This window comes from Canis lupus, chromosome 25 (assembly GCF_048164855.1).
Source record: "Canis lupus baileyi chromosome 25, mCanLup2.hap1, whole genome shotgun sequence".
In the NCBI taxonomy this organism is placed as follows: Eukaryota; Metazoa; Chordata; class Mammalia; order Carnivora; family Canidae; genus Canis; species Canis lupus.
Genome location: NC_132862.1, coordinates 45,056,695 through 45,080,382, shown reverse-complemented (window position 1 = coordinate 45,080,382; position 23,688 = coordinate 45,056,695). Strand labels below are relative to the sequence as shown.

Here is a 23,688-nt window from a genome sequence, read left to right as displayed (position 1 = left end):
TCCATTTACAATTTCCTCAACATTCCTGGTTCACTAATAGTACTATTTCATGTTTTTTTTCCTTCTTAGTACTGTTATGGGTTTATTTTTTAAAGAAATACCTTCTGTCGTCAAAGACTTTAGGAAAGGAGGGGAGGTAGAGCCATGTGCTCAGTCTTATACCTGCATTCAGCTCCAATACTTAAATATGGCACAGGCTTAAGTGTTGTTAAATTGGGACTTAACAATGGCCTTTGTATTCTTAAAGTCTACAATTTGCGGGAGGTGGTAATATCTAATGATATTTGAAGGGCTGTCATTTTGATTTAATACATTTTGAGCAATAATGAGAATTGAGCTTGGGTGTGGGGAAAGGATCCTATAGAACTTGGTGAAGGTGGAGTTATCTAATAGAGTGGATCTCTGGATCTTCTGGAAAGGGACCCCAGGGAGTGGTAGAAAGTTCACTGCCTCTCCCATGGCCAAAAATATGTAAAGTACATGAGCTGAAATGGACTTTAGAAGCCATCTGGTTCAGGGATGGTATAAAAAGTTCTCATCTACCAGCCCTGGCCTAGATGGTCTAGATGGTCTCATCTACCAGCCCAGGCTGTGAGGCACAGGAAAGTGAGAAGGAGGGCAGAGCAAGGGGGCATTAGGAGTCGGATAAGGAAGAAGCAGGCTGTAGCATGGATTCACTCACTCAGAATCAGGCTGAGAAACATTCTTTTCCCCTGCTAGCCTTCCAAGAAGGGTGAAGGCTCATGGCTGGCTTAGCTGGGGAGACTAAGTACATGAAGACATAATAACCTAATAAAGCAAATGGCATTGACAATGGCAACTGCACTTGTTTGCAAGGGAACCAAGACTTAGAGAAGTTATATGTCTTACACAAAGAGAATGTGTCACAGGCTTGGATTTGAGCCTGTTTGGCTTCTAAACCAGGGTGCTTTCAGTATTTGACTTGTGATCCTCTAGTATTTTTGGGTGGTTACTGGCAGGTGTGTCTGTGACCAGTGGGCTGCTCACTGGAAAGTATTATAAATAGCAATGGAACAACAGTTTTTTGGTCCAGGGAGGGAAGTCCAGCATCAGTTGTCTCCCTGCGAACTCCTCTGGAAGAGTTCCCTTTCATTCTATATCCAGACCATAGGGCTGTGTCATTTAGGTGTGTTTGTATGCATCTGTCCTCAGAGACTCACCTGAAGAGAAGCAGCACAGCTTGGGGGAAGGTCTGGAAGTTGTTGTTCCGGTTGATCTCTGTGGTGTCATTCAGGGCAATCTTCCCAAACACCTGAGCGAGGGGAGTGGAGGGGGTGTCAGTGAATGGTGGATAGAGAGGGTCCTAGTTCCCACTCATCATCTGGTCTCTTTAGGGCTCATGGGTGACTGTGGAATCAGGCCAGCTCATAGCTTAACTGAGTTCCTTGACATAACCTGGCAGTGCCTCGTAGGGGCAGGCACCTGCTGTCCCATCCAGCCTCTGATCTCTATCCTCCATACTGGATAGTGTAAGAAGAAAAGTACCCATAGGCCCTCAGAAGAGGTCCCTATAGGCCACTGGGAGATGGGCTGAGAGCAGGTGGATGCTGCAACCAGCACTGTGCTTCTGTCCAGGGACAGAGGGCTATCTGGTCTCCTCCTTTTTTTGACTGCAGATTCTTGGGAATGTATATTTTTTCTCTTAAAAAAAACTCTATTGAGGAATAATTAACAAATATAATTGTATATATTTAAAGTGTGCAGTGTGGTGGTGATTTGCTGTACAATGCTCGTGGAATCATTACCAAGACCAAGATAATTAACACATCCATCACCTCACACAGTTAACATTGGTAGCTTTTTTTATTTTTTATTTTTTTTTGGTATAGTGAGAGTGCCTAAGATCTGCTTGCAGCCACTTTCACCTACACAGCACTGTGTTATCAATTCCTGTCACCATCAGTGACAATTCCTGTCCCTCATAATGCAAGTCTCTGGCCTCTTTTCCTTTGCCACTTCAGTGCAGATGCTCAGTCTTCCAAATCCAGTTCTCGGATTTTGGATCGATCTGGGACTTGGGCAAATTTAATCCATCCCTGAAATTAGTGGGTCCCTTATTTCCTAGCCTTTTGAAGCTATGCCACCTTTTAGAAGCTGCCACCTTTGGTGAGATGGCAAGGTAGCTCTTCTCATCTCGAAAGATGTTGGCCCAGGAACCCGAGGTCTTTTTGCAAAGAATAAGCAGGGGCCTCTTTCTTAGAGAGCTGCTGAGGAAAAGCTCCTGGCTAGTGTGGGTGCTGCGCTATGGCACTCTCTGGAGCCCCGAGGAGATGCTGGCTGGAGAGCGCTGCAAGGTTTGAGGTAGGAGAAAGTGCAGTGGGCACCTGTGAGGCGCGGCCCCTGAAACTGCTACATGTTTGATCGGGAGAGCTTGCCTACCTCCCTCCTTCCCTCTTTCTCTCCTCCTTCCTTCTTTCTCTCTCCCCTCCCTCCCTCTCTGTCATTAGCTTCTCCCTAATGGTGCTGGGTTGGGGGTAGTTCTCAGACTGTCAGACCTGGGCAAGGGGAAGCGTGCTGTCTGACACACCCTTCGTGTTGTTTTCTGGAAGGTGCTCTCTCTCCTGAGGCCCATGGTGTTAATCTGGGAGTGTTTTTCCCTATGATCAGCAGAGACCAGGCCTGGGGCAAAGAGGAGAGAAGTTGCGTATAGCACTTGGCCGTTCACCCTGCCTAAGGACACCCTTTGAAGGGATGTTCTTTTTTGTCTTTTTTTAAGATTTGTTTATTCACGAGAGACACAGAGAGAGACACAGAGAGACAGAGACACAGGCAGAGGAAGAAGCAGCTCCTCGCAGGAGCCTGATGTGGGACTCAATCTCAGGACTCTGGGATCACGCCCTGGGTCAAAGGCAGACACTCAACCGCTAAGCCACCCAGGCACCCCCGAAGGGATGTTCTATTTCCTGTGAACTTCTTGGCCTTGGAAGTGGAAGCAGAGCGGGGGACAGTCAGGTGTCCGGGAACGTGGGGCTGGGAGGTGCGAAGGGAAAGTAGAGGCAGAAGAGCAGCGGGCCAGCTGTCCTACCTGCATCCCAATCACCGCATAGATGAAGAACAACATCACTATCAGAAGAGCCACGTAAGGCAGGGCCTGGAAGGAAGCACAGGAGACAGGGTATGAGGCCGGCAAGGGGTGGCGGCCAGAACCCTTCCTGGGGGGCGCTGCAGCCTGGCTTTAGGAGGAGGCATTTCCAAGAGCTCCACAGAAGTTCTGGTCACCAGGAGGAAGCCAGCCTGAACCACAGCACTGACCTCTCATTTTCCTGTGGTTTTAATTACCTAAGAAGCAGTGTGGTGTACTGAGAAAAGCAGGCTGCAGAGGAAGGAGTATATAGAGTAGGGTACTGCTTTGGTAAAAACAACCAAGGATGAGCAAATGTCCTCCAACTAGACATACGTCTTTGCGCAGCTAGGAGAGACCCGTGGAGGATACACTCCAAGGTTTCCTGAGGAGGCATGGGGTGGAGGCAGGTTACACCCTTCCTTTACTCAGCTTGATGATATTCTGCTAGTTGTAATAAAAATAATTACTAAGGAAAAACTTAAGTGAAGGAAGGATCATGGACTCAAACCCTATTTCTGACACTTTAGTCATGGGAGCTTGGTCATATTACTTAACCTCTCTGAGCCTCAATTTCCTTTTCTGAAAAATGAGAAGAAGATTAATTACCTCTTAGCGGTTCTGTGGAGTTTAAATGACTCAAGGCTCACACAAAATGCGTAGTGTGATGCCTTCCACATAGTTGGGTCCCTTATATTTTATTCACTCCACATATTCTCTGCCTTTCATTTTAGAGAACTAAATTTTCCAGAGTCCCTGCTGCTTCTCCTGGGGAGCGGCCTTCTGGGGCTCAGGGCCTGTTCTGGAATCAGCGAAGCCGCATGATGGAGCCTAGGCGACGCCTCGCCAGTGTCCACACACCGCTAGATGGCACTGCGCGATCACACGGATGCCTCTTCTGTTGGGCTTGGGCTTCTGCTCCTCACAGCTACAGGCTCTGCTGCCTTTTCCTAGCCTGGGCAAATGTGTGTGGGGTTGGGGGAGGGGGGAGGAGTATGCTGACAGCCTGTAGGGTCATCACAGGTGCAGGACCCCAGGGGTGCACCCATGGACAGGGTCAGCCCCCACTCTTGCTCTCACCGGAATCCTCAGATCCCCTGGGATTGGGCAGGGCATGGCACCCACCGATGGGGAAGGGTGGGGTGGGAGGGGGCTGGCAGGGAGGGCAGCTGCAGCTCATCGTGAAGTGGGGAGCCAGCCTGGGCCTGGTGCGCAGAGGACTGGGTCTGAGGAGTGCAGCTAGGCTGGTCCCGTCAAGGGCCTCGGGTGTTGAGTTCCAGGGCAGGCAGTGGCCTGGAAGAGGGTTTATGCCTTTGGGACAGAATTCCAAAGCCAGGCAGGTACCTGTCTGCAGAGCACTTCTGGGGCTGTACCTTCAGTTCTGGGCACATTTGGATCAGGGCCCCACTCTTAGCCTGTCCCCGGGTCCAGACTGGCCAGAGCAGGGGACATGGAAGGAAGCCTGAGATAGGTGCTTCCGAGGGCAGAGAGAAGCCGCCTTCAGCATTGGGCTGAGGGAAGCATGGAGTACATGCAAGGGTCCCTACACTTCTTATCTTCAAGGAATTCGAGTGACCTCACAGAATTTGCTTCTCTTTAACTTCAAACTTACATAACACTCCTCAGAGATGGCCAGGGGCGATCATTATTCTGCTTTCACAGATGGAAAATAATGGCTGAGAAAAAAGAATTAATCCTATAGTTAGGCAACCCTGAGCCCCTGTGAGGAGACCATCTCTCCTTGAGTGGAGCGACAGCAGGGTTCTGGAGAGTCTGGCTAAGTATCAAACAGGTATGGACAGCAGATATTGCAGAAATGCCTACTGGGAGGAAGGTGATGGCCAGATCCTGAAAATGCCAAAAGTGGGAGGGCCACTGAAGTTATCAGATCATCCGGGACCCATGTTTTTCCAATTTTTTTTCCACCACAAAACCTCTTTGTGCAGTCATTTCTTACAGAAAAATACAGAGACAAGAGAACAGAAGGGCTTCAGGCTCCCCCTTAGCTCCCAGCCTTCTCTACCCTGACTTTGAGGGAATCTGGGGCTCCAAGAGCATGCTTTTGAAAACCACAAATTGAGTCCAAGGGCCTCATTACAGGCAAGAGGGAAGCTGAGGCAGAGAGTGAGGATGGGGTCACACAGCTGCCAAGTAGCAAAGTAAGCCTGGCACTTGGCATTCGTACTCAGCACCCAACTCATAGCGCCGCTCCTTCTTTCCCTCCTGTCCAGGGATGCAAGGTGGAACTGTGGGGAGCCTCTCGGGGAGCCCCGCCTCCACCTCCTGGGAGCTCAGGAAGCTTTTCTCCTTGCAGCCTGCTGACGGTGGAGGTGGCTACCTGGAAGGATTTGATGAAGGTCCACAGCAGGGTCCGGATGCCCTCCCCTCGGCTCAGCAGCTTGACCAGGCGCATGACCCGGAAGAGGCGGAAGAAGGTGATGGAGATGCGGGAGTTCTCCTCTGCATTCTGGAATCCATCGGCAATAGGAGGTGGTAGTTAACACAGCAACAGAGGGGGCGGGGTGAGAATGAGGTGGGCCCTGCTCTGAGCAACACAGCCCTTGGCTGGGGGGGAGGTAGGGTAGGGTAGGGCCAGCTGCACTAGATTCTCTCCCCTGGGCCACATGGAAGGCCAGATGCTCACCTCTTCCAGGTAGACAACCCAGGTCTGAGGTCTCTGCAGAGCCAAGCTGTGCCCGGGCCCCTGAGCCCATAGCCCTGTTTATCTGTTCTCCTGTTTCCCGCTTCAGTCCTAATTCTTAACCCTCTGAGTGGAGCAACAGAAGATTCCAAAAGGAATTTCCATATGCTTTGAAGTCTTCAGGTGGAGAGCTAGCTGCCTTGGGTGCACCCTGCCTTAGCTGCATGCTGAGGAAGCAGCCCCAGCCTCGCTTGTGCCTGGCTTGGATGGGTGACATGCATCCTGAGTGGGATCTGGCTTTCTGCAAGGTGGTTGGGCGGGTCGTGGCCTCCATTCCAGCCCTATGTATGACTGCACTGGGGGTCCTGATGGGCAGGGTGGGCTAACAGCAAATAGGGTTGGAATGGGCTGCCCACGGCTGAGATCTTGTGCCCTGGCAGCTCAGAGCTCTAGAACTCCTGCTGTGTGTCACCTCTTCCCACATGGGTACAGGGAGGGTGGGAACAGGGGTGTTGCTGACCTCGGAGAGTGTCTGTTTGCAGCCCTTGCCTCACCTCAGACTCTGAAGCTGTTCCCCCTCTACCGGGAGGCCCCAGTCCTCTCCAGGCTGCAGGCGACCCTAGAAGGGGTGTGGGGCACAGGCAGGGTGAGGTGGGGAACGGTCACTCTAAGGGAGCCCTAGGTAAGTCTGGGCCCTGGCATGAGAGGACTGAGGGATTCTGCTTAGAGCAGATCATCTCCTCAGGGGAGTGCCGGAGTGCAGAGGCAAAGGGAAGGTGAAGAACTGAGTCCAAGCTGAGGCAGGGGAGGAAGGTATCTGTGTGAGGGCTGCTGGGGTCTGCTGGCTGAGGGCCCTCCTCGGCCTGTTGGGCCTGCAGGGGCCTGGGGCCGGGGCACGTGCCTGGCCAGGGCTCAGGGGCAGGACAGGCTGCCCTGTCACCCTCTGCCTCCAGACCTGAGAACAACCCACACTGACCCTCTGACCCTCCTCTTGCCCATGCCCGCCAGAGGGCCCGTGGTGGTAGCCTCCTGGGAGCCACCTTCATGTCCCCCAGAGCTAGTGCAGCTCACCCAGCCCTGTGGACACCAGGAGAGAACGGACCATTGGGCTTCCTGTTACCATTCCCGGGGTGTGCGTCCTCAAGGGAGGAGTCTCCAGGTCATTGGCTGGGGGGGAGGCCCTCCCCACTGCTTGATTCTTTGCTTTCTTTTTAATCACTTCCAGGCCAAGATCCTCCCTGACAACTTCCACCCCTTGGTAGCACCCTTGAAAATCCTGCTAGCGCTAATGCCCTTGAGGGCCCCCATGGGCCCTTTGTTCTAACCCTGTGGCCTGTTGACGGTCACCGGTCACCGACATGGCCAGTGGTTCCCGGGGCCACCCATCTTCCTCCTGTTCAGCATCAGAGACCCATGTGGGCCGCGGAAGCCTTCAGAGGCAGCTGCTCCAAGCCAGCACAGCCTTACTCCCTGGGAGGGCTGCACAGAAACATGCCCGAAGGGTCTCTCCTCTATCTCCCACTCTCCAGACAGGGCAGGAGCCGCAGTATTTCTTCTGTTTTCAAACCAGAGCTGCCTCAGATCCGCACAGGGGGCCTGTTCCCCTCAGGCAGGGCGGCAGGGCTGTGGCAGGAAGGCCAGGCAGGCGGCAGCCTCGTCTTGCCCCTGCGTCCTACCCTGCCAGGGTAACTTGGAGCCTTTGATGCCCTTAATCTCTGCATTTCTATCACCCGTGTCTACTTGAAATTCTATTTTCTCTCCTTAAAAGGAGGTTGTGTTCCCCCAGAGGGGTAGGCAGAAGAGGCTCAGGGTTTTATAACTCAGCTGTCAGTTCCACTGTGTTTGGGAAAGGAGAAAAAAGAAAGAACAAGCTGAAGTGGGGAACTTCAGCTGTGAGTGTCAAGAGTTTGAGAAGTTGGTGCCACAGGGGCATCTGGATTTGAGTTAAAAAATAGAAGTCAAGTTTGCAGTTTGAGTTCCATGCTGGGCTCAAACTCCGTCCCAAACCCCTGCCCCCCGCCCCCCTCCAGCTGAAATTTCCTAATACTCCGGAAGGAGGACAAACACGTCTCCACGTGCACACAAAAATGTCCTCTCGTAAACCAAAGGACAATGCAGTGAAGCAGCACACCCCAGTGGCGGCCCCTGTGAAGCAGGGTAGAGCATCCAGGCTCAGCCTTTCCCTGGGCAGCCTTCCAGCCAGCCTGGGATGGGCTGTGTCAGGAGGCACCACCTGCTGACCCAATCTTGCCCCCAATAGGCTGACTTTCAGGGAATCAACCTACCCCCTGGTCCTTAAAAAACTCACACCTGGCTCAGTTTTGAAACATGTGATGGCAGCTTTTTAGAGAAGCCTGTTCCAAGGAGACTTCAAGGTCATACCTAGCAGCCTCGCTCACTTTAGGCAAAGTGAATCATAGAGTCCTACATGAGGAGTGCTTCAAACAAACTCCTGAGTTTGTTTTTCTGCATAGCCTAATTTTAAATGAACTTTAGGAATTTAGAAACATTCATGGGTAACTTTGTTGGAGTGATGGTATTTGGCCACACTCTCAGGAACAGATTCCAGCTTATGACCTTTTACTTGGGCCTTGAAGTCAGAGCCCATGGGGTGGGAGGCAGTTATAGACACTGGATGGTTAGTGGGAAGTCACCGTCTGACTTTCTGTCTCCCGGCTGGATCATCCTTCCCTTTCTTCCTTTCTCAGGAGGCCTTTACCATGGTGCTCATGGGTGCCCTGTGCAAATTTCCCCCATCTGATTAAAGCTAGAGATTTTAGCCCATGCAGTCCTCAGAATGTTAATAGGAAATGGCCTTGGGTCCAGTTCTCTCCCGGTAGCTCATTAGATGGTCAAGATCACAGTGAATTATCACCCAGAGGAAAGCTTGGGGAGGGTAAAGAACACCATTACACAACAGCACGTCACAGCTCACACGCGACGGAGCAGGCGAGGCACAGGACAGACACAGTGGCTACATGCAACGGGAGCAAGGCTGGCCTCCCAGAGACACAGGGGACTAGGGTGGGTGAGGGTGGGGGTGTTAGAAGAGGGTCACAAGAAGCTAAGAGCGTCGTCTGGAGGGTCGGTCTTACCATAAAGGGAGAGCATTGGGTATGTTCAGCTGGCTTTAAAGAAAGGCAGATAGAAATAAGCTGTAATGAGTCTCCAACGAAGATGCCTGGTACTCTAGGTCTTGGCTAACACAGGAGCAACACCGTGGCAGGAGAGGGCAAAAGGAAACAAGTGAAAGAAATACAAAGCATAGGCCTGGCAGGTTCTGGGACATCACTGTGAGTGTGGGCTCTGCATAGGTGTGTCTCACATCTAGTGAGGACCCAAAGGCCTTCCCTACTCAGGACCCTCTCTGGCCACAACGAAATAATTCACACACTCGTTACAAATGAGGTCTTCTGAATTTTTCGGAGGGAAGTTTTGTTTCGTTTTGTTTTCTAAAATGAGTTCCGTGTCCTGAGATAACCTTTGAGGGCTTGTACTTTCTGCACATTAGCTTATCCTGGGCATTGCCAGCTGGAGGAGAAGGACTTTGCTTATGCTTGGTGCATGTCCCTGCCCAGACATATTTGAGCAAAGGAGGCCAAAGGCAATGGCCCTTCAAATTTAGGGGAAAACTCAGTTTTAGTTGTCATTGAGGAGGATCTAAAGAGGTGGTTCTCAAGCCCCTCTGTAGCAGGGACTCATCCTCAAGCTTAGATTCAGGTGGGAGATGGCCCTGCTTAGCTACGACTCTATAGGTGTGGAGAGCCTTGGCCATTGATGTGAAATGGTGAATATATATATATATAGCGTATCAAGGCTTTGCACACAATTTAAGGTATTACTATTAACACTTCAAATAGCTATTCTCACGGATCTGACTGCTGAGTTCATTTTGGGGCAAGAGCTAAAGAAACTAGCCACCGGTGAGTATCCCATGGCAACCTCCAGTTCCCTGAGCCTATATCCAGGAAGATGCTCCTCCTTTCTGGGCCCCAGCACTCAGAGATCAGCCTCTGACTGGTCCTGATCATCTGAGCTGTTAACTCTTTCGAGAAGGTCATGACTTTGCTTTTACCCTCCACTTTCAGATGGTTGCTCTTGTGTTTCTGCTTTTAAGGTACAGACCAAGGAAAACTATAATGGAATTTTGAAGGATGGAAATGTGCACAGCTAGACATTTACTTTCAGACTGAAAATACTTCTTTGGTAACAGATTTCTCAGCAAATTCCTTTTTTTTCCTACAGCAAATTGGTAAGATGTCTTTTTTCGGGAATGATGGGAGATAAAGGGTGAGGCAAGGGAAGAGAAGGGAAGGGACAGCTCTCTAGTCCTTTACAGAGCACATTCTAGATCTTGGTTTCTGCTTTAGGAGGAATACCAGCTGCCAGGTCAGTCCACAGGCCTGGAGGTGGTGGGATCACTAGAATTTGGCTAGCAGGCAAGATAGAACATAGAAACACACACACACACACACACACACACACACAGGTGCACACAACATACACACATGCACAGAAGACATCTCTAGCTGCTTCAGTGCCTGTCCTCCTGTGTTAATGGCTAAGGAGTTCTGTGTTTCTAGAGCGTCAGTGAGGGAGGGAGTATGAGGGCCAGATGGAGGTAAACCTATGCTACATGTGACGCCAGGGCATCAGATAGAGTTCCCAGCAGGTGGGGGCCATTGTTCTTCTCTTGGATCCATCCTGAAAACTGCCAGAACTGCCCATCAGTCCTAAGAACCCTGGGCAAATGCCTGAGCATCCTCTGGGTCAGTCCCATCCTGAACAGGACCAGAACGGAGACAATTTAGAGAACCCACCTGGGTCATCTGGCCAAAATGAATGAGTCCCAGCCATGAAAAATTTTAACCATTTTACTTCTTAAACGTTGAGAATTCATGTGGGATTTTTAGATGTCTTAACTGTGTTTTCTTGTTGCTTTTTAGCCTGTCACAGCTCTCATTGAGGATCTTGTCTACTATTACTTTGAGACTTAGCTTCAGGTGTGTTCTACTCACTTTGATTGTATCTTATTATTTTAATAATATGTATTAACAATCCTTAGGATACATCTCTATAGTAGGAGTCAAGAAATCAGGAAGAGCAATGAGGGCAGTAGGAAGAAGAAGGATGGGGCTCTCTGGGACTCCTATGTTGGGTTCCCAGCCCAGGTAACAACAGCACTCTTAGGAGTCTCACACTGGGAGAATCCAGAGAGTCATAGATTAATTTTTTTCTTGGGCCTTAAGTTATGCTTTTCAGAGGGCACCTTTGGTGTGCTGGAGCTGTGTTTGTCAATGTCTCATATAGCCTGTTCATATTTGAAGAACTATGTTCATAAGATCCATGGTCTCAAAAACAACTAACCATAATAAAATCAGAAAGCAATCACTGGGTGATTTTGAAGTGGAGATAATAGGAAGAAGCCTAACATATAGCTCTCACCTTTGGAGAACCCACAGTCTACTGACATACTGCCAAACTTCTACAGACATTTTCTCAATGATCTTGAGTAGTCATTTTAGTCTTTGGTACCCTGCCCTGCTGTAAGTGGAATCCCTTGATTAGGTAGAAGGGGAGCTTGGACCTGCTGGGTTTGGGCATCTGCACCTTTATCCCAGAGTCATGTTTATGCTGTTTGCCACTCTCTGTGGTTCCCTGGTACACTGTCTGGAGAGATCATCTAGCATTAGTTCTGCTTTTTGAGCTAAACTCAGAATTGGTTGGTAGCCTGGAGTACTTACGCCTTCCATCTCTGACCCTTTCCCAGATTTGTTCCCAGTTCCCCTTAGTTTATAGTTTCCCTATCTGTGGTCTTCCTGGGGAAGAAAGGGTAGAGAGCCTCCCTGAAGACTCCTCTTCCATGAGCCTGGAGACCCTACTTGTACTGCCCTTCTAGAGGGAGAGAACAGAGCTGCTCACCTACTCTGAACATTCTGGCAGAATTTCATATGGCATCCTTTCCAGTAATGGTAGGCACTGAGCAGCCAATGATTTCATCTTTGTTTTCTAATGATCTGGTAATTTTTAAGGGGTTTAAAGACATTGGGCAATTAACTTACTTTGTTCATGCAATTAGTATAAATGAAGTAAGGCGGTTATTCCATAGGTGAGGCAGGGGTAGAACATTTTCAGAAAGTCCTGGCTAGTGGTTCCAGCTAACAGGCTAAGGGCAATAGACAGGAAAGCCTGTTCCTTCAGTACTTATATAGATTACCTAGGTTTGGTATAACTGACAACGACAATGTGAGTGGCACTGGGCAGCAAATAGGAGATATTCTTGGAAAGTTGTCTTTCTCAATTAAGCTCAGGATCAAATGAGAAGTTATCATCTGAGTGGATGAAGTCTTAGTTTCTGGAATCTTTAGACCATGCATAGGGCCCTGAAGGATGAAATTCAGGGAGTACCAGAAGCTGGCGAAGAGAGGGTTCTCCTAGATGGAGGGGATCTTTCCAGTTGTTAACATTATAGTCTCTCTGGAGAACTAAAAGGTTGTTGAAAAATAGCTCTTAATCATTTAAAAAAAGAGACGTTTTCTCATCTCTTCTTCTTCTTCTTCTTCTTCTTCTTCTTCTTCTTCTTCTTCTTCTTCCTCTTCTCTTCTTCTTCTCCTCCTCCTCCTCCCCTCCTCCTCCTCCTCCCTCCTCCTCCTCCTCCTCCTCCTCCTCCTCTTCCTCTTTTCTAAACACAGCCAGGAGGCAAGGATTACTAGGGATTAAAGGCTAGGTAGTAGATATCTAGGCTGTAATACCCAATCAAGCTGTCTTCCAGGATGTTCTCTCGAGATCAGGCTATTACGGAACATTCTGAAGAGATCATAAGCTACTGCTGCACCCTCCTGGACATGCTGACTTTGAAAGATAAAGATTACCTTCTGATTCCCCTAGGGAAGGCTGGCTTTTGGCCAGGTTGTGAGCAAACCCTACAGAAGAGAGCTGCACAATCCACTGGTGCCATTGAAACAATGGCTATAATATCAGAGTCACTGAAACTCTACATTCCTCTGAAACAAAGTCAAAAGCAATGTCACAGGAGCATGTAAATCTAGCTACCAAGCTACAGAATTGTTGCTTTTTTTTTTCTTTTTTGAAGTACTCTTGTCCAGAATTTAGGGAGTAAATCTAATATAAACTCCATTTTAGACGACCTGAGGGTCCGGGTCCAGCTGGCATCCCTCCCTGCTCCCCAAGGCTCTCTGCTTCTCTGTACTCACAGTCTCTAATATCATCTCCATTTGATCTGCAAGACAGGATGGCTGGTTGAGTTGCAAGAGTGTCGTGTGGGATGGTGGAAGCCTGAGGGGTTTTGCTGGTGAGACTCCAGTTAATCTAAGTTGGGAGGACAATTATCAGGCTGGTACACACAGAGAGAGGCAGGAGTCAGAGGCTTCTATAGACATTTAACACCACTGTCATGGTCAGGAGCCAACAAGTGTAGGTTAAGATGGGGAGGTTAGGTCTTCATTATCCTTTTATCTCCTCTTCTAACCAGGAACTAAACTGTGGCCCCACAGATGTGGAGGATATGGGAGATGCTGAATATTAGAGCCACCAGAGATGGCAGCAGGGAAGGGAATTTTAAGGACGCCAAAGTAAAATACATTTTAAACTGTAAATCCTCTGAACTTGCATGAAGAGCTTCTTTGCTAGGGAGATGCAAGGCTTAAGTAAGCACAAATCACCTGGGATACATAGAAGCTGAGGGGGAGATGTCAATGGCTTTCAGATTTAAGGGCAAATGAAAGAAATATGGTTCGTTGAAAGCCATTCTTAGAATTTCCATTTTGGTTTGTGGAGGAGGTCTTTGGTCTTTGGAGATAGATCTGTGGAGGAGGGGTGCCAAGGAGAAGGGAAAAAGGAGGGGATGACAAGGGAGGCAAAAACACTGAACAGAAAAGGGCAGGGAGAAATGAAAGAAAGTCCAAAGATGAGGCGGTGGAAAGTGGAAAGAGCAGCCCCCCTTCCCCTCTGTCCACCATGTTGGAAACCTCCTGGCTTACACTGCTTACTAGAATAAACTTCTGGCCAGAAGGAGAAGGGCCCTTCTTGAATCTTTGTGGTTACGGACACACAGTTGATAGAAATGCCTATTTGGAACTTCCTGTAAGGGGGTCTTTGGCCCCAAGGGGACTGTTGGAGAGGTACCCAGCTGGCGTTTGCTGATTCCTGGCTCACTCTTGCTGCTCCTGCCTCTGTGTGCTAGACTGCAGAAGGGGGACAGCTGTGACCACTGTGTTATTATTGCAAGCAGCCTAAGCCCCAGAAGTCACTGTGTTATTCACCTGCAGCCTGATGGTTCCCCAGGTGCTATTACCTGCCAATAATTCATGCTAAACAAGACTGATTAAATTGCCAAGGTAGTTTTATCTTCCTTGGGAAGGAAAGCCAGTATCCTTCACTCAAATAACAAACCAGAGACCCATGAAGAATAAACGAATGAAATCAGTTTGTCTGCAGTACTAAAACATCAACAAATTCTATATGAAAGAGAGAGAGAAAACAAGCCCAGAAGGACAGACAAGGAAGGGGGACAGAAAGCAAGAGTATGAAAGACAGAAAAGGCACACTAAATAGGAAGAATAAATGGTGAAGGCTATGCTTTTTGGGGCACTCCTGGGTAGTTCTAAACCCACCTGAGGTATAGATCTCTCACATTCCTACTAGCTCATGAAATGTTCTAGGTCCCTTTGCGTTAGAAGCTTTCTGGCAACCACACTGACAGTAGCTTGCTAGCCTGTGGGAACAAAAGTAAGAGACACTGGCTAGGCCCAGATGGCTGTCTGGCCAAACCAAGGGGTGTGTTGTGACAGCTTCCTTCTACTCTTCTATTTTAGGGGAAAGGAGAGGGCTGTTTTTGGACAGAAATGATGAGAATAGGAAGGGAAAGGAAGAAAAATAGAGGAGAAGAGAAAGTGAAGAGGGCAGAAGGCAGAGGCCAGGAGGAGCTCTGATGGGTCATGACTGCCAGAACACTCAGATGACCCAACATAGGCTGAATTAAGAACCCAGACCAGGATGTCCTTGAAAAACAGGTTCCCATGACCTCTCGGGTCAAGCCTGCAGGATACTTCTCAAGCCAACAGCTTTGGGAAAACGTGCACACCAGGCCAGGCCTGACTTCCTATCACATCTGACCTCATGATGCTCTGTGGTCAGCTGCCCACACAGCAAGCCTCACCTTGCAGAGCCATGGGGGCTTTGAAAATGGCTCCTCCATTGTCAACTAGACTGCTTGTACCCAGATGCACTGCTAAATCTCCTGAGGGACAACTTTGTTTCCAAGCAGAGTAGAGAACTGCCTTTGTAGAGCAACTGGATGGGGAGGGTAGGGAATATCTTTCTCACTCAGGTTTCATGTTCCTGAAAGTCTTATATTAGACACACTAAATATCCAAACTTTAGGTTGAGCATCACTGATTTCTTTTTAAGGGTAACATTACTTTTTGGAAGGGTAGCTTCCTAAGTCACTACCACCCTAGTATGAATTAGTATATTGGAAACAGACACCTTGGTTGCATGACTTTTGTTGCGAGGCTGGGGTTGTACTGAAAGTGGGAAAAGGCAGGAAGGGAGATGCAAGAGCAACAGAAGAAGGGGTCTAGCAAAGGGAAACCGAAGTATAGAGAGGTGTCAAGGATCAAGTCTGCCTCATCCAGCTTAGTCTGAGACCGCCAATCTTGGTTTAGTCTACCTTAGAATCAGCTCTGGCCACACTGATCACTGTCATGTAGATAATGTCTGGTTAACCACCAGTTGAGCCCCCTACACTAACGCACCTGATCGGGAGTCAGGGGCCAGGTTCTCAGGGTTGGCCTTGCTATTAACAAGCTGTGAGAATGAGCAAGTTGTTTCTGTCCCTGCCCTTCTGTGTCCTCATCTGTAAAACCGGTATATCCCCAGGCCCTGTGGCACAGCAGATGGCTTGTGCTCTCGTGTGGGATATGTGGAGATGGGCTTGGGCCAGGTGGTGTGCAAAGTTGTGTCCCCTCTAATGTTCTTGGACAAGTCCACTGTCTGCCTGCTCCCTCATCAGGGCTCTGGGGGGGCATCATCCCTACCCTTCTTGTGCCCCTTCTGGACGCTTCCCTACTACGTTGGGGGCAGGGAAAGGCAGACCAGGTGGGCCAGGCCTGCTTCTCCCCATAGGCACTAGGGTTTGAAGGCTGGAGAGAGGGTGTGGAGCTCTCTGACTCAACCAAGGGGTCCATGTGTCACACATTCTCTGTGACTCAGGATGACTCCTTTCCCCGCCATTCTAGGCTCTGAAACCAGAGCAAGGAATGAAACTTGCTTTATTATTTTTATGGGGAGCCAGTAAGGGGCAATTACTTGTCCTATGGGTCTGTGGTGGAAAGGTACCACTGGCTTCAGGGGCCAGGGTGGAGAAGATTTGGGGCAAGCACATAGAGGCCCCTGGGTGACATCTGTGGACGCTCCCTGCAGCTGAGCCCCAGTCCCCAGTCTTGTTACCACCCTCCCCCTGTAACTACCCCCTCCTCCCATTTTCTTCTCAAGCTGCAAATGTCAAGTGGTCAAGGGTAGTGGGGGCTGCTGTACACTTTGCCCTTTTCTCCTGAGCCCCATTAATCAGGCTCATAGGTCAGGAGTATGCAGACCACTGCCTGTCTGAGCATTCCCAGGGCAGCCTGGGCTCCCTTGGTCCAGCGCTGGCAGCGCCAACTCACCATGCTGACAGTGCACTGAATGAGAACCTGTGGATGGCAGGGGCCCCTCCCGATGCCATGGCCAGGCAGCCAGGCCCAGGGAGTTAGCCAGCGGGCTCTGTGGAAGTGGATTTGAGATCCTAGTCTTGCCACTCATTAGCCATGTGATCTTGGGCCACCTCTTAATCCTGTGTGCTCAGTGTCCTCCTGCAGAGAATGACTGCTCTGAGACGGTAATCTGATCACGTGCATGATGCCTTTAATGTAATGCCTGGCACATGCTTCTCCAAGAGAAGCCACCGTTTCCCTCTTCTTCCTCCTCTTCCTCGTCCCTGCCTTGTCCTGATCAGCTAAGATCACAGCTAGTGCCATTGTTAATGAACTTGATTTTCCTGCTCTGGTCACTTCTGTGGACCAGCACTTTGGCACCTAAACAAATCCTCCAGATTGTTTTCCCTCTGAACCTTCCCAGAAGCCCTTACTCTGTCCTATTTCTCTCTCTGAAGGTCCCTCTAGGGCCTGCTGTCTGGAGAATTTTCACATGAGCCCAGCCAAAGCCAAGTGAGCCAATTCCCACAGGCTTTGGAAGCTTTATGAAAGGAATGCCCCTCTAGAATCTGCAAGGTGGTGAGGGGAAATGAAAATGTCTCAAACTAGATCAGAAAATGCCCAGGCCAGCATCATGGAATGCTAGATCTCAAGGACCTGCTGAGACCATCTCAACTTGCTCCTCCTCCCCCTTGTGCCTTGAGGCCCAGAGAATGGGGTTCTTTGCTCTAAATCACAGGGATCACTGCTGCCAGAGCTGAAGACAACAGAACCCAGGCTTCTTAATTCACACTTTGGGACTATTTCTCTGTATCCATAAAGCAAGGATCAGGGCCTCTCAGCACTTTCTGCTTGGGAATGGACTCTAAAATGCAGAACAAACAAGGAGAGCATTGGCAAAGGCTGTTGTCCCAGGCACCAAAACTGATCACAGTTTGGGGTGTTAGGAAGCATTTTTTTGACATTCCATTAACAATCACAGGGATTGCCTCTTTGGGTTTTCCCTCTGGGAAATATCGCTTCAGACCCGAGAAATAAAGGAAGACTGGAACGGAGGTGCTGTGGCGCTCTGTCCTTACAGGGCACACGAAGAACGGGGAGCCTCAGCCAGGGAACAAGGTAACTCCTCAGGGATGATGAGGGGCGCAGCCAGTGCCCAGGGCAGTGATGCAAGGTGGGGCCTCATGATCTGCCTCCAGTTACATCTGCATCTGTTCATCAGCATCTCCCAGAGCGAACAGGAAGGCAGCCACAGAGTGGCTGTGAGCACAAGGCTGCTGCCCTCCTCCTGCTGGAAGCCCTAGCTCAGCCCTTGTCTCTCCTGGGTCTTCTTCCCTCTCTCGGTGCTCTTCAGCACTGTTGTGGCTTTGAAGAGCATCTGTATGCAGCTGACTGCATGCCCCCATGCAGGGTTGTGCCGGGACTGTGCCTGTGGAGTAGGCCCATCGAGGTCTGAGTTGGGCACGGTGATCAGTAGGTGCTTACTTTCATCTGGCTGAACCTGTCCACCATGTTCCAGAGTCTAATCATATCCAGGAAATTAAGGACCCTCACAGTGTCTGTGGGTAGTAAGTTGTAAATTAGACGGTGCGCCCCACTGTCTAGCTGACATTTCCGCTGGCAGGTCCGGGAGACACATCTTCACTGAGCTCCTGTCTTCCTCACTCAAACATGCTTTACCTGCTGTCCTTCCTGGTGGATACCAACTCTAACCTCCCACTGCCGAGGCTTTAACCCCCCAGGCATCCTGGATACCTCTTTCTCCCATACCCATGCCCAGTCTGTCAGGAGACGCTGTTCTATTTTCAAAACAGATTGAGAATCTAACCATATTCCTACCACTTCTAATGCTCCTGCTTTGTCACCAGCTACCATCGCTTCCCACCTGGATTATCGCATTTGCCTTCTGAGTGGTGTTTGGGCTTCCACCCTTGACTCTCATAGACAGCAAGGCGGTCCTTTGTAAACATGTCAGATCAATGGGATGGCTCTTCTCGAAGGCACCAGAGGCTTCCCTTCTTACTCAGCATAAAAGCCAAATTCCGGCCCCCTGGCCAGTCCCCTCTCTCTTCTTCTCCCCTGCTCAGTAGACTCCAGCCACAGTGGCTGTTCCCCTGGGCCCGAAGCTCCTCTCCCGGATACCTGCATAGGTAGCTCCTTATGGCCTTCACATCTTCGCTTTGTGCCAATGTTGCCTCCTCAGGAAAGCCCATCTTAATTTGACACTGAGCCTGTCTTCTCTGTCTCCAGAACCTCTGATCCCCCTAACTTGGCATAATTTTTTCCAAAGTACTATTGTCATTTAGCATACAGTACACTCGATATTCCTATTTTCTATATGTATGGCACTGCTCATCGTCTGGTTATTCCCCCTGCCCTGGAATGCTAGCTCATGAGAAAGGAGCTTTTCTTTTGTCCACTATTGTATCCTAGGTGCCTGAAATAGTGCTTGGCACACACAGAAAGTGAGACTATAAACTTCACAGTGAAGTGAATAAGTGATGGCCTGGGATTGGTGGGAAACCTGTTCCGGAGAGGGAGGCCCACTAGGGCCTATGTATTGAAGGTGAGGAGGAGAAAGAAGGCATTGAGAGGACAAGAGTATACATGTGGGGGGTTTTTGAGGGCAGTTGGAATAAGTATGGGATTTGGTGAGGGAAAAGAGAGTTGATTTCCGTAGTTTTAAAAGAGCTAAAGATGAGTGACAGGTGAAAAGCCCTCATGGATTCCTCTGAGGCTAAAAGCGTGGATTCCTGCCAAATAGAACATGTGTTTGGGAATGGATATCTTGTGATGACAGTATGACTAGAAAATTCTGGGAAGGTCTAGAGTAGCACCAGGAAACCACCCCAGACTCATAAGCTGCTGGTGACTTGAAGGCAGAACCCTGTGGTGGAAGGATCTATACACCTAATACCTAGGTATTGCTATTAATACTATAACACCTCATACGTAGGTATCATTGCTTCTTAGTTTGTCATTCACACTATTGGCTGCTTCCTTGCGTGTAGGGTTGTGCCAGGACTGTGCTTGTGGAGCAGACCCATTGAGGCCTGAATTGGGCACAGTGATCAATAGACGCTTACTTTCATCTGGCTGAACCTGTCCACCATGTTCCAGAGTCTAATCATAGATCCAGGAAATTAAGGACCCTCACAGTGTCTGTGGGTAGTAAGTTATACTTAGATATAACTGGTTGGAGATGAGGCCCTTCCAGCTATTCCAGTAGGGGTTTTGGAAAAAATGTCATTTGCTTGGGTGCTGTAGTCTCTCCCACTCAGTGGTGCTTTACAGTTACATAGAGTTTTAAAATAGATGCTCTTGTTCAGCTCAAAACACACTGCAGTAAATATCATCACATTCCTTTGACAGATGAGGAGACTAAGTCTTTGGACATTTTGTTAACTTCTATGGAGATAAGTTTTGACCTCACATCCGGCCCCTTCTTTCTCTCCTGCACTGCCTTTGGGACTTGGGTGATATTACATTTATTCTCTTTGTTCAGAAGCCATTCACTGGGCAGTGGGTCTCTGGACACCTCCTCTTGCTCTTCATTACACCGACTGTCCCCATTTGATCCCCAGACAACCCTACAGTAATGACTTTTAACAAATTCTTCAATCTGGAGGTGTGAAGAAAAATCTCCGCATAAGGTGAAGGGACGTTTGGAAGAGCTGGGGTGGACCTGGACTCTAAGGTGGTCATAACTTTTTGTTTAGAAAATGGGAAAAGAACCTGGATGGTTACTTAAACTATAAATTACAGACCATAAGAGCTGAACAAATCCTGACTAGTGGGAATTCCTGTGCGGGAGTTATGTGAACTGTATGTGTTTGCTGAAGGCATCTTGGACTGAAGAGACAGGAACTCTGGCCCCAGGCAAAGTGAGCAGGCCATCCCAGGAGGCCTGGGTTCCAGCTGTGTTGTCCTGAAGGGCACTTAAATCTCTCGGTCAGCATCTTAGGGTCAGCAATTTGAGGATGATAATTCTTGCCTGTCATACTCACAGGGCAGTTAAGAGTTACCTGAGATAAATGCCAGGTGAATTGCAAATAGAAAACCATTATACAAACATAAGGATCTGCATGATAATTTCATGCTCCGTTCTTGCCCTGGCCACCTCCTATCCCCAACACAGCCACTCTTTCTGTAGAAATTTTATACCCTAGTGACTTTTTTTTTTTGCTTTGTTTTTCATTTAAAAAAACCCAGTAGTTTGGGAGAAAATGAAAGGTTGAATGATACAGGTCTTATTGACAGTGAGGACCAACAGGGTACCCCTTCACCACCTGGGACTTCAGTGGGCCCTCCCTGCATCCAGGGGAGCAGCTTGCTGTCAACTTCCTGCATTTTCCTGCCGGGCTTCCGGTCCCTGGGCACAGATTCGTATGGACCTGCACTGCTGTCTGCAAAACATGACTCTCTGAAGGCAGAGCTGCTGTCTCTTCCCCATCTCTCTCCTCACACACTCTCTCCTTTGAGAGCACTGCCCAGCACCAGCTACAGGCACAAAGGCACAGGCTTTTAGAAATTCGGTGGTAACTCCTGGCCCTGAAATGCACCTGACATACAATGTAGGGCTCCTCTGGCCAGAAAAGCCCAGAGTGTGCTCAGAGTGGTGAGATGAGGGTGGCTGTGAGGGGCAGGAAGGTACAGAGCATGAGCTGAAAGGTGGACTTTTAAAAATAATCTGATGGTTTCCTGGGAGAAGTCAAAGAGCAGTGTGTACACACACACACACACACACACGCACACACACACACACCATGAGACAAAGATAGCCCAGGGGGGATTTTGGAGACAGAGGGGCCATCAAATCTATAGCTAAAGGGTGGGCAGGGAGGGTGCAAGAGGGGGATGTAGGGAAAGTGCAACAGGCTCCTGCCAACGTCCATCTGCTGGAAGGGGAGTGGACAGACTTCTAGTCAGGGGAGTCAGGCAGATAAGATAACATGTCAGTTCAACTGCTTGGGAGCAAAATATGGAGTGGAGGGGGAGGGTAAGGACGCAGTAGGGAGATGGTGGCAGTTGGTAGGATTGGTTCAAACATCTTAGAACAAAACTCTATAGCATCTGCTCCGTGCTGTTATTCAATGGTTCAGTGCATCAAAGGTTTGTGCAAGTCTCTTAATTAAGGAAAAATAATAACAACAAATAAAATTAAACAACACGTGTTAAAGACTAACCTCAAGTGGGCTTGCCTATAGATAAAGAAGGAAGGTTTCAACATGCCAGGTAACAAAAAGACATGTGCAGGAACTGGAGGGAGCTGTATAGGAGGAGACAGCTCGGGAGATGATGGCAGGAGGCCCTGGGCGGGGGCAGGGGCCAGGGTTCTGTCTGAGGCCAGGGAGCCAGGGACAGGGTTGTGAGGGGATTGAGGGGTGGGGGAGAAGCAGGCAGGTGTGAGAGTCAGTTCTCTGGGCCACATCATGTGGGAGTGAGGTGCTCATCCCGAGTCTGCTTCCACAGCAAGCGGGAGGCAAGGTCCCCGCCCTCGGAAAGAGCTCCTGATGGACCACACAGCCACCTGGCTCTTTGGCTGCTCCAGGGAAGTGGGACCCAACAGGAGTCCTGACATGGCCCAGATCCCCAAAGAGCTTGGGGGGCTGGGCTGCCTGCACTGGCTGCTGACGTTTTAGTGTCAACATAACACTAGCTACATTACCCCAGGGGGGCTCACAAGGCAGGCAAAGTCCAAACCTTAACTTTGGTGGTCCACCTTGAGAGAGCTCCTTTCCAAGGTGCTGTGGAGGTGCAGGGGAGACAGGGAAACGCAGCAGTGTGGAGGGGAGGTGGGGGGTGAGGAGAGGCTTGGGTCCCTGCCCCAGTTGTGGCCCAGAAGTTGTAAATATCCCCTCATTCTGGCACTCTCTGGCTCCCATAGCTGCGTCCTCCTATACAGTGTGAGTCATGCCAGGCTCATTGGAACGGGAGAGAGAGAAGATGCAGCAATCAGGACGTAAAAGGAAAGGGGAGGCCTAACTCGTTCCAAAAGTTAAAAAGAAAAAAAAAAAAGAACAGAAAAGTTCAAAATAAAGCAACAAGAAAAAAATCCTTTAAACCAATTTAAACAAATAGAACAAATGAAATGAAAATAAGGAGACGGGGAGGAGAAAATAAAATGAAGAAAAAAAAAATGAACCGGGGCAAAGACAAATGAGTGTTAGAGCAGGCACGGACAGTTAGGGACAGACGCCATGTACTTACGTTTACCTCGGTGATTGCTATATCAACAATGCTACCCACAACAATCAAGGCGTCAAATGTATTCCATGCATCACAGAAATAGTGCTGCATGGGGCAGAGAAGCCGAGGAAGAGAGAGAGAGAGAAGAGAAAGAAAAAAAAAAAAAAAACAACCAAGAACAAAGGAGAAAAACAAAACAAAAAGGAAGAGGAAAAATGAAAAAAAAAAAAAAAAGCATGAAAGAAAGGAGAGAAGAGAAAAAATGAGAAAAGAAAGAGGTTACGTGGGCATATTAAATACTCTCTTACCACTCTACAGTTCTGGCAGCTCAAACCTGGGCAACCTGGTTCTCACGGGGCGGAAAGGCCTGACAAAAGCTGGGTTAGTACCGAGGTTCCGCTGGGCCGGGCGCCGGGGAGGGGGCCGGGCAGCCCCACGCGGCCGCCCCCCCGCTCAGCTCTGGGCCCCTGGGCCCAGCGCGGCAGGGCAGAGCCGGCCATGCAGAAAAAAAGGAGGAGAAGCTCCCACTTTTTTTCCCCCACAGACGACGGCAGGTTCAATAAAAAGCATGACTGGAGGGGGGTAAAAACAGGAAATTAAAAAACCAACCAAACAAAAGGAGGTAGAGAGAGAGAGAGAGCGAGAGTGAGAGTGAGGGGAAAGAGAGGAGGCAGAGGAGGAGGAGGAGGCTTCCTGGGGAGGGCAGAGTCATACTCACATTAGTTTCACTGAGAATGACGTCAATTATGCTGCCAATTACGATGAGGAAGTCAAAAACATTCCAGGGATCACTAAAGTAACCCTACATAAGGGAGGGGCAGGCAGGATGGGGATTAAAAAGGAATATTAGACAGACAAGAACAGAGCAACATCACCATCAGAATCACCGTCCGGGCACCTCAGTGTTGCTGCTGGAGTTGGGAGCACCCTTACTGCGGCCAGGAGCCCAGGAGGGAAGCGGGGGCGCGGGGCTGGGAGGCGGCTGGCCCAACCCTCCTGCCCCACCCTCCATGGTCACACAGCCCCCTTCCTCCAGATCCATCCCACCTCACCACCCTCCTGCA

The 23,688-nt window shown here is 49.5% G+C and overlaps 1 protein-coding gene across 41 annotated transcripts in view; it reads right to left on the bottom strand.

The window, feature by feature from the left end:
- Nucleotides 1-23,688, bottom strand: part of CACNA1C (calcium voltage-gated channel subunit alpha1 C) — a 746,185-nt gene that overhangs the window by 49,066 nt on the left and 673,431 nt on the right. For 11 of the 41 annotated variants that reach the window (XM_072799580.1, XM_072799579.1, XM_072799587.1 and 8 more), the window contains 5 exons: nucleotides 22,646-22,729; nucleotides 8,819-8,851; nucleotides 5,421-5,549; nucleotides 3,047-3,112; nucleotides 1,182-1,273 (listed from right to left, as the gene is read on the bottom strand). In XM_072799580.1, coding sequence (XP_072655681.1) covers nucleotides 1,182-1,273; nucleotides 3,047-3,112; nucleotides 5,421-5,549; nucleotides 8,819-8,851; nucleotides 22,646-22,729 — 404 coding nt within the window. Of the gene's footprint in view, nucleotides 1-1,181; nucleotides 1,274-3,046; nucleotides 3,113-5,420; nucleotides 5,550-8,818; nucleotides 8,852-22,645; nucleotides 22,730-23,342; nucleotides 23,427-23,688 lie in introns of all 41 variants that reach the window. The other 30 variants (XM_072799571.1, XM_072799572.1, XM_072799570.1 and 27 more) reach the window with 8 other exon arrangements.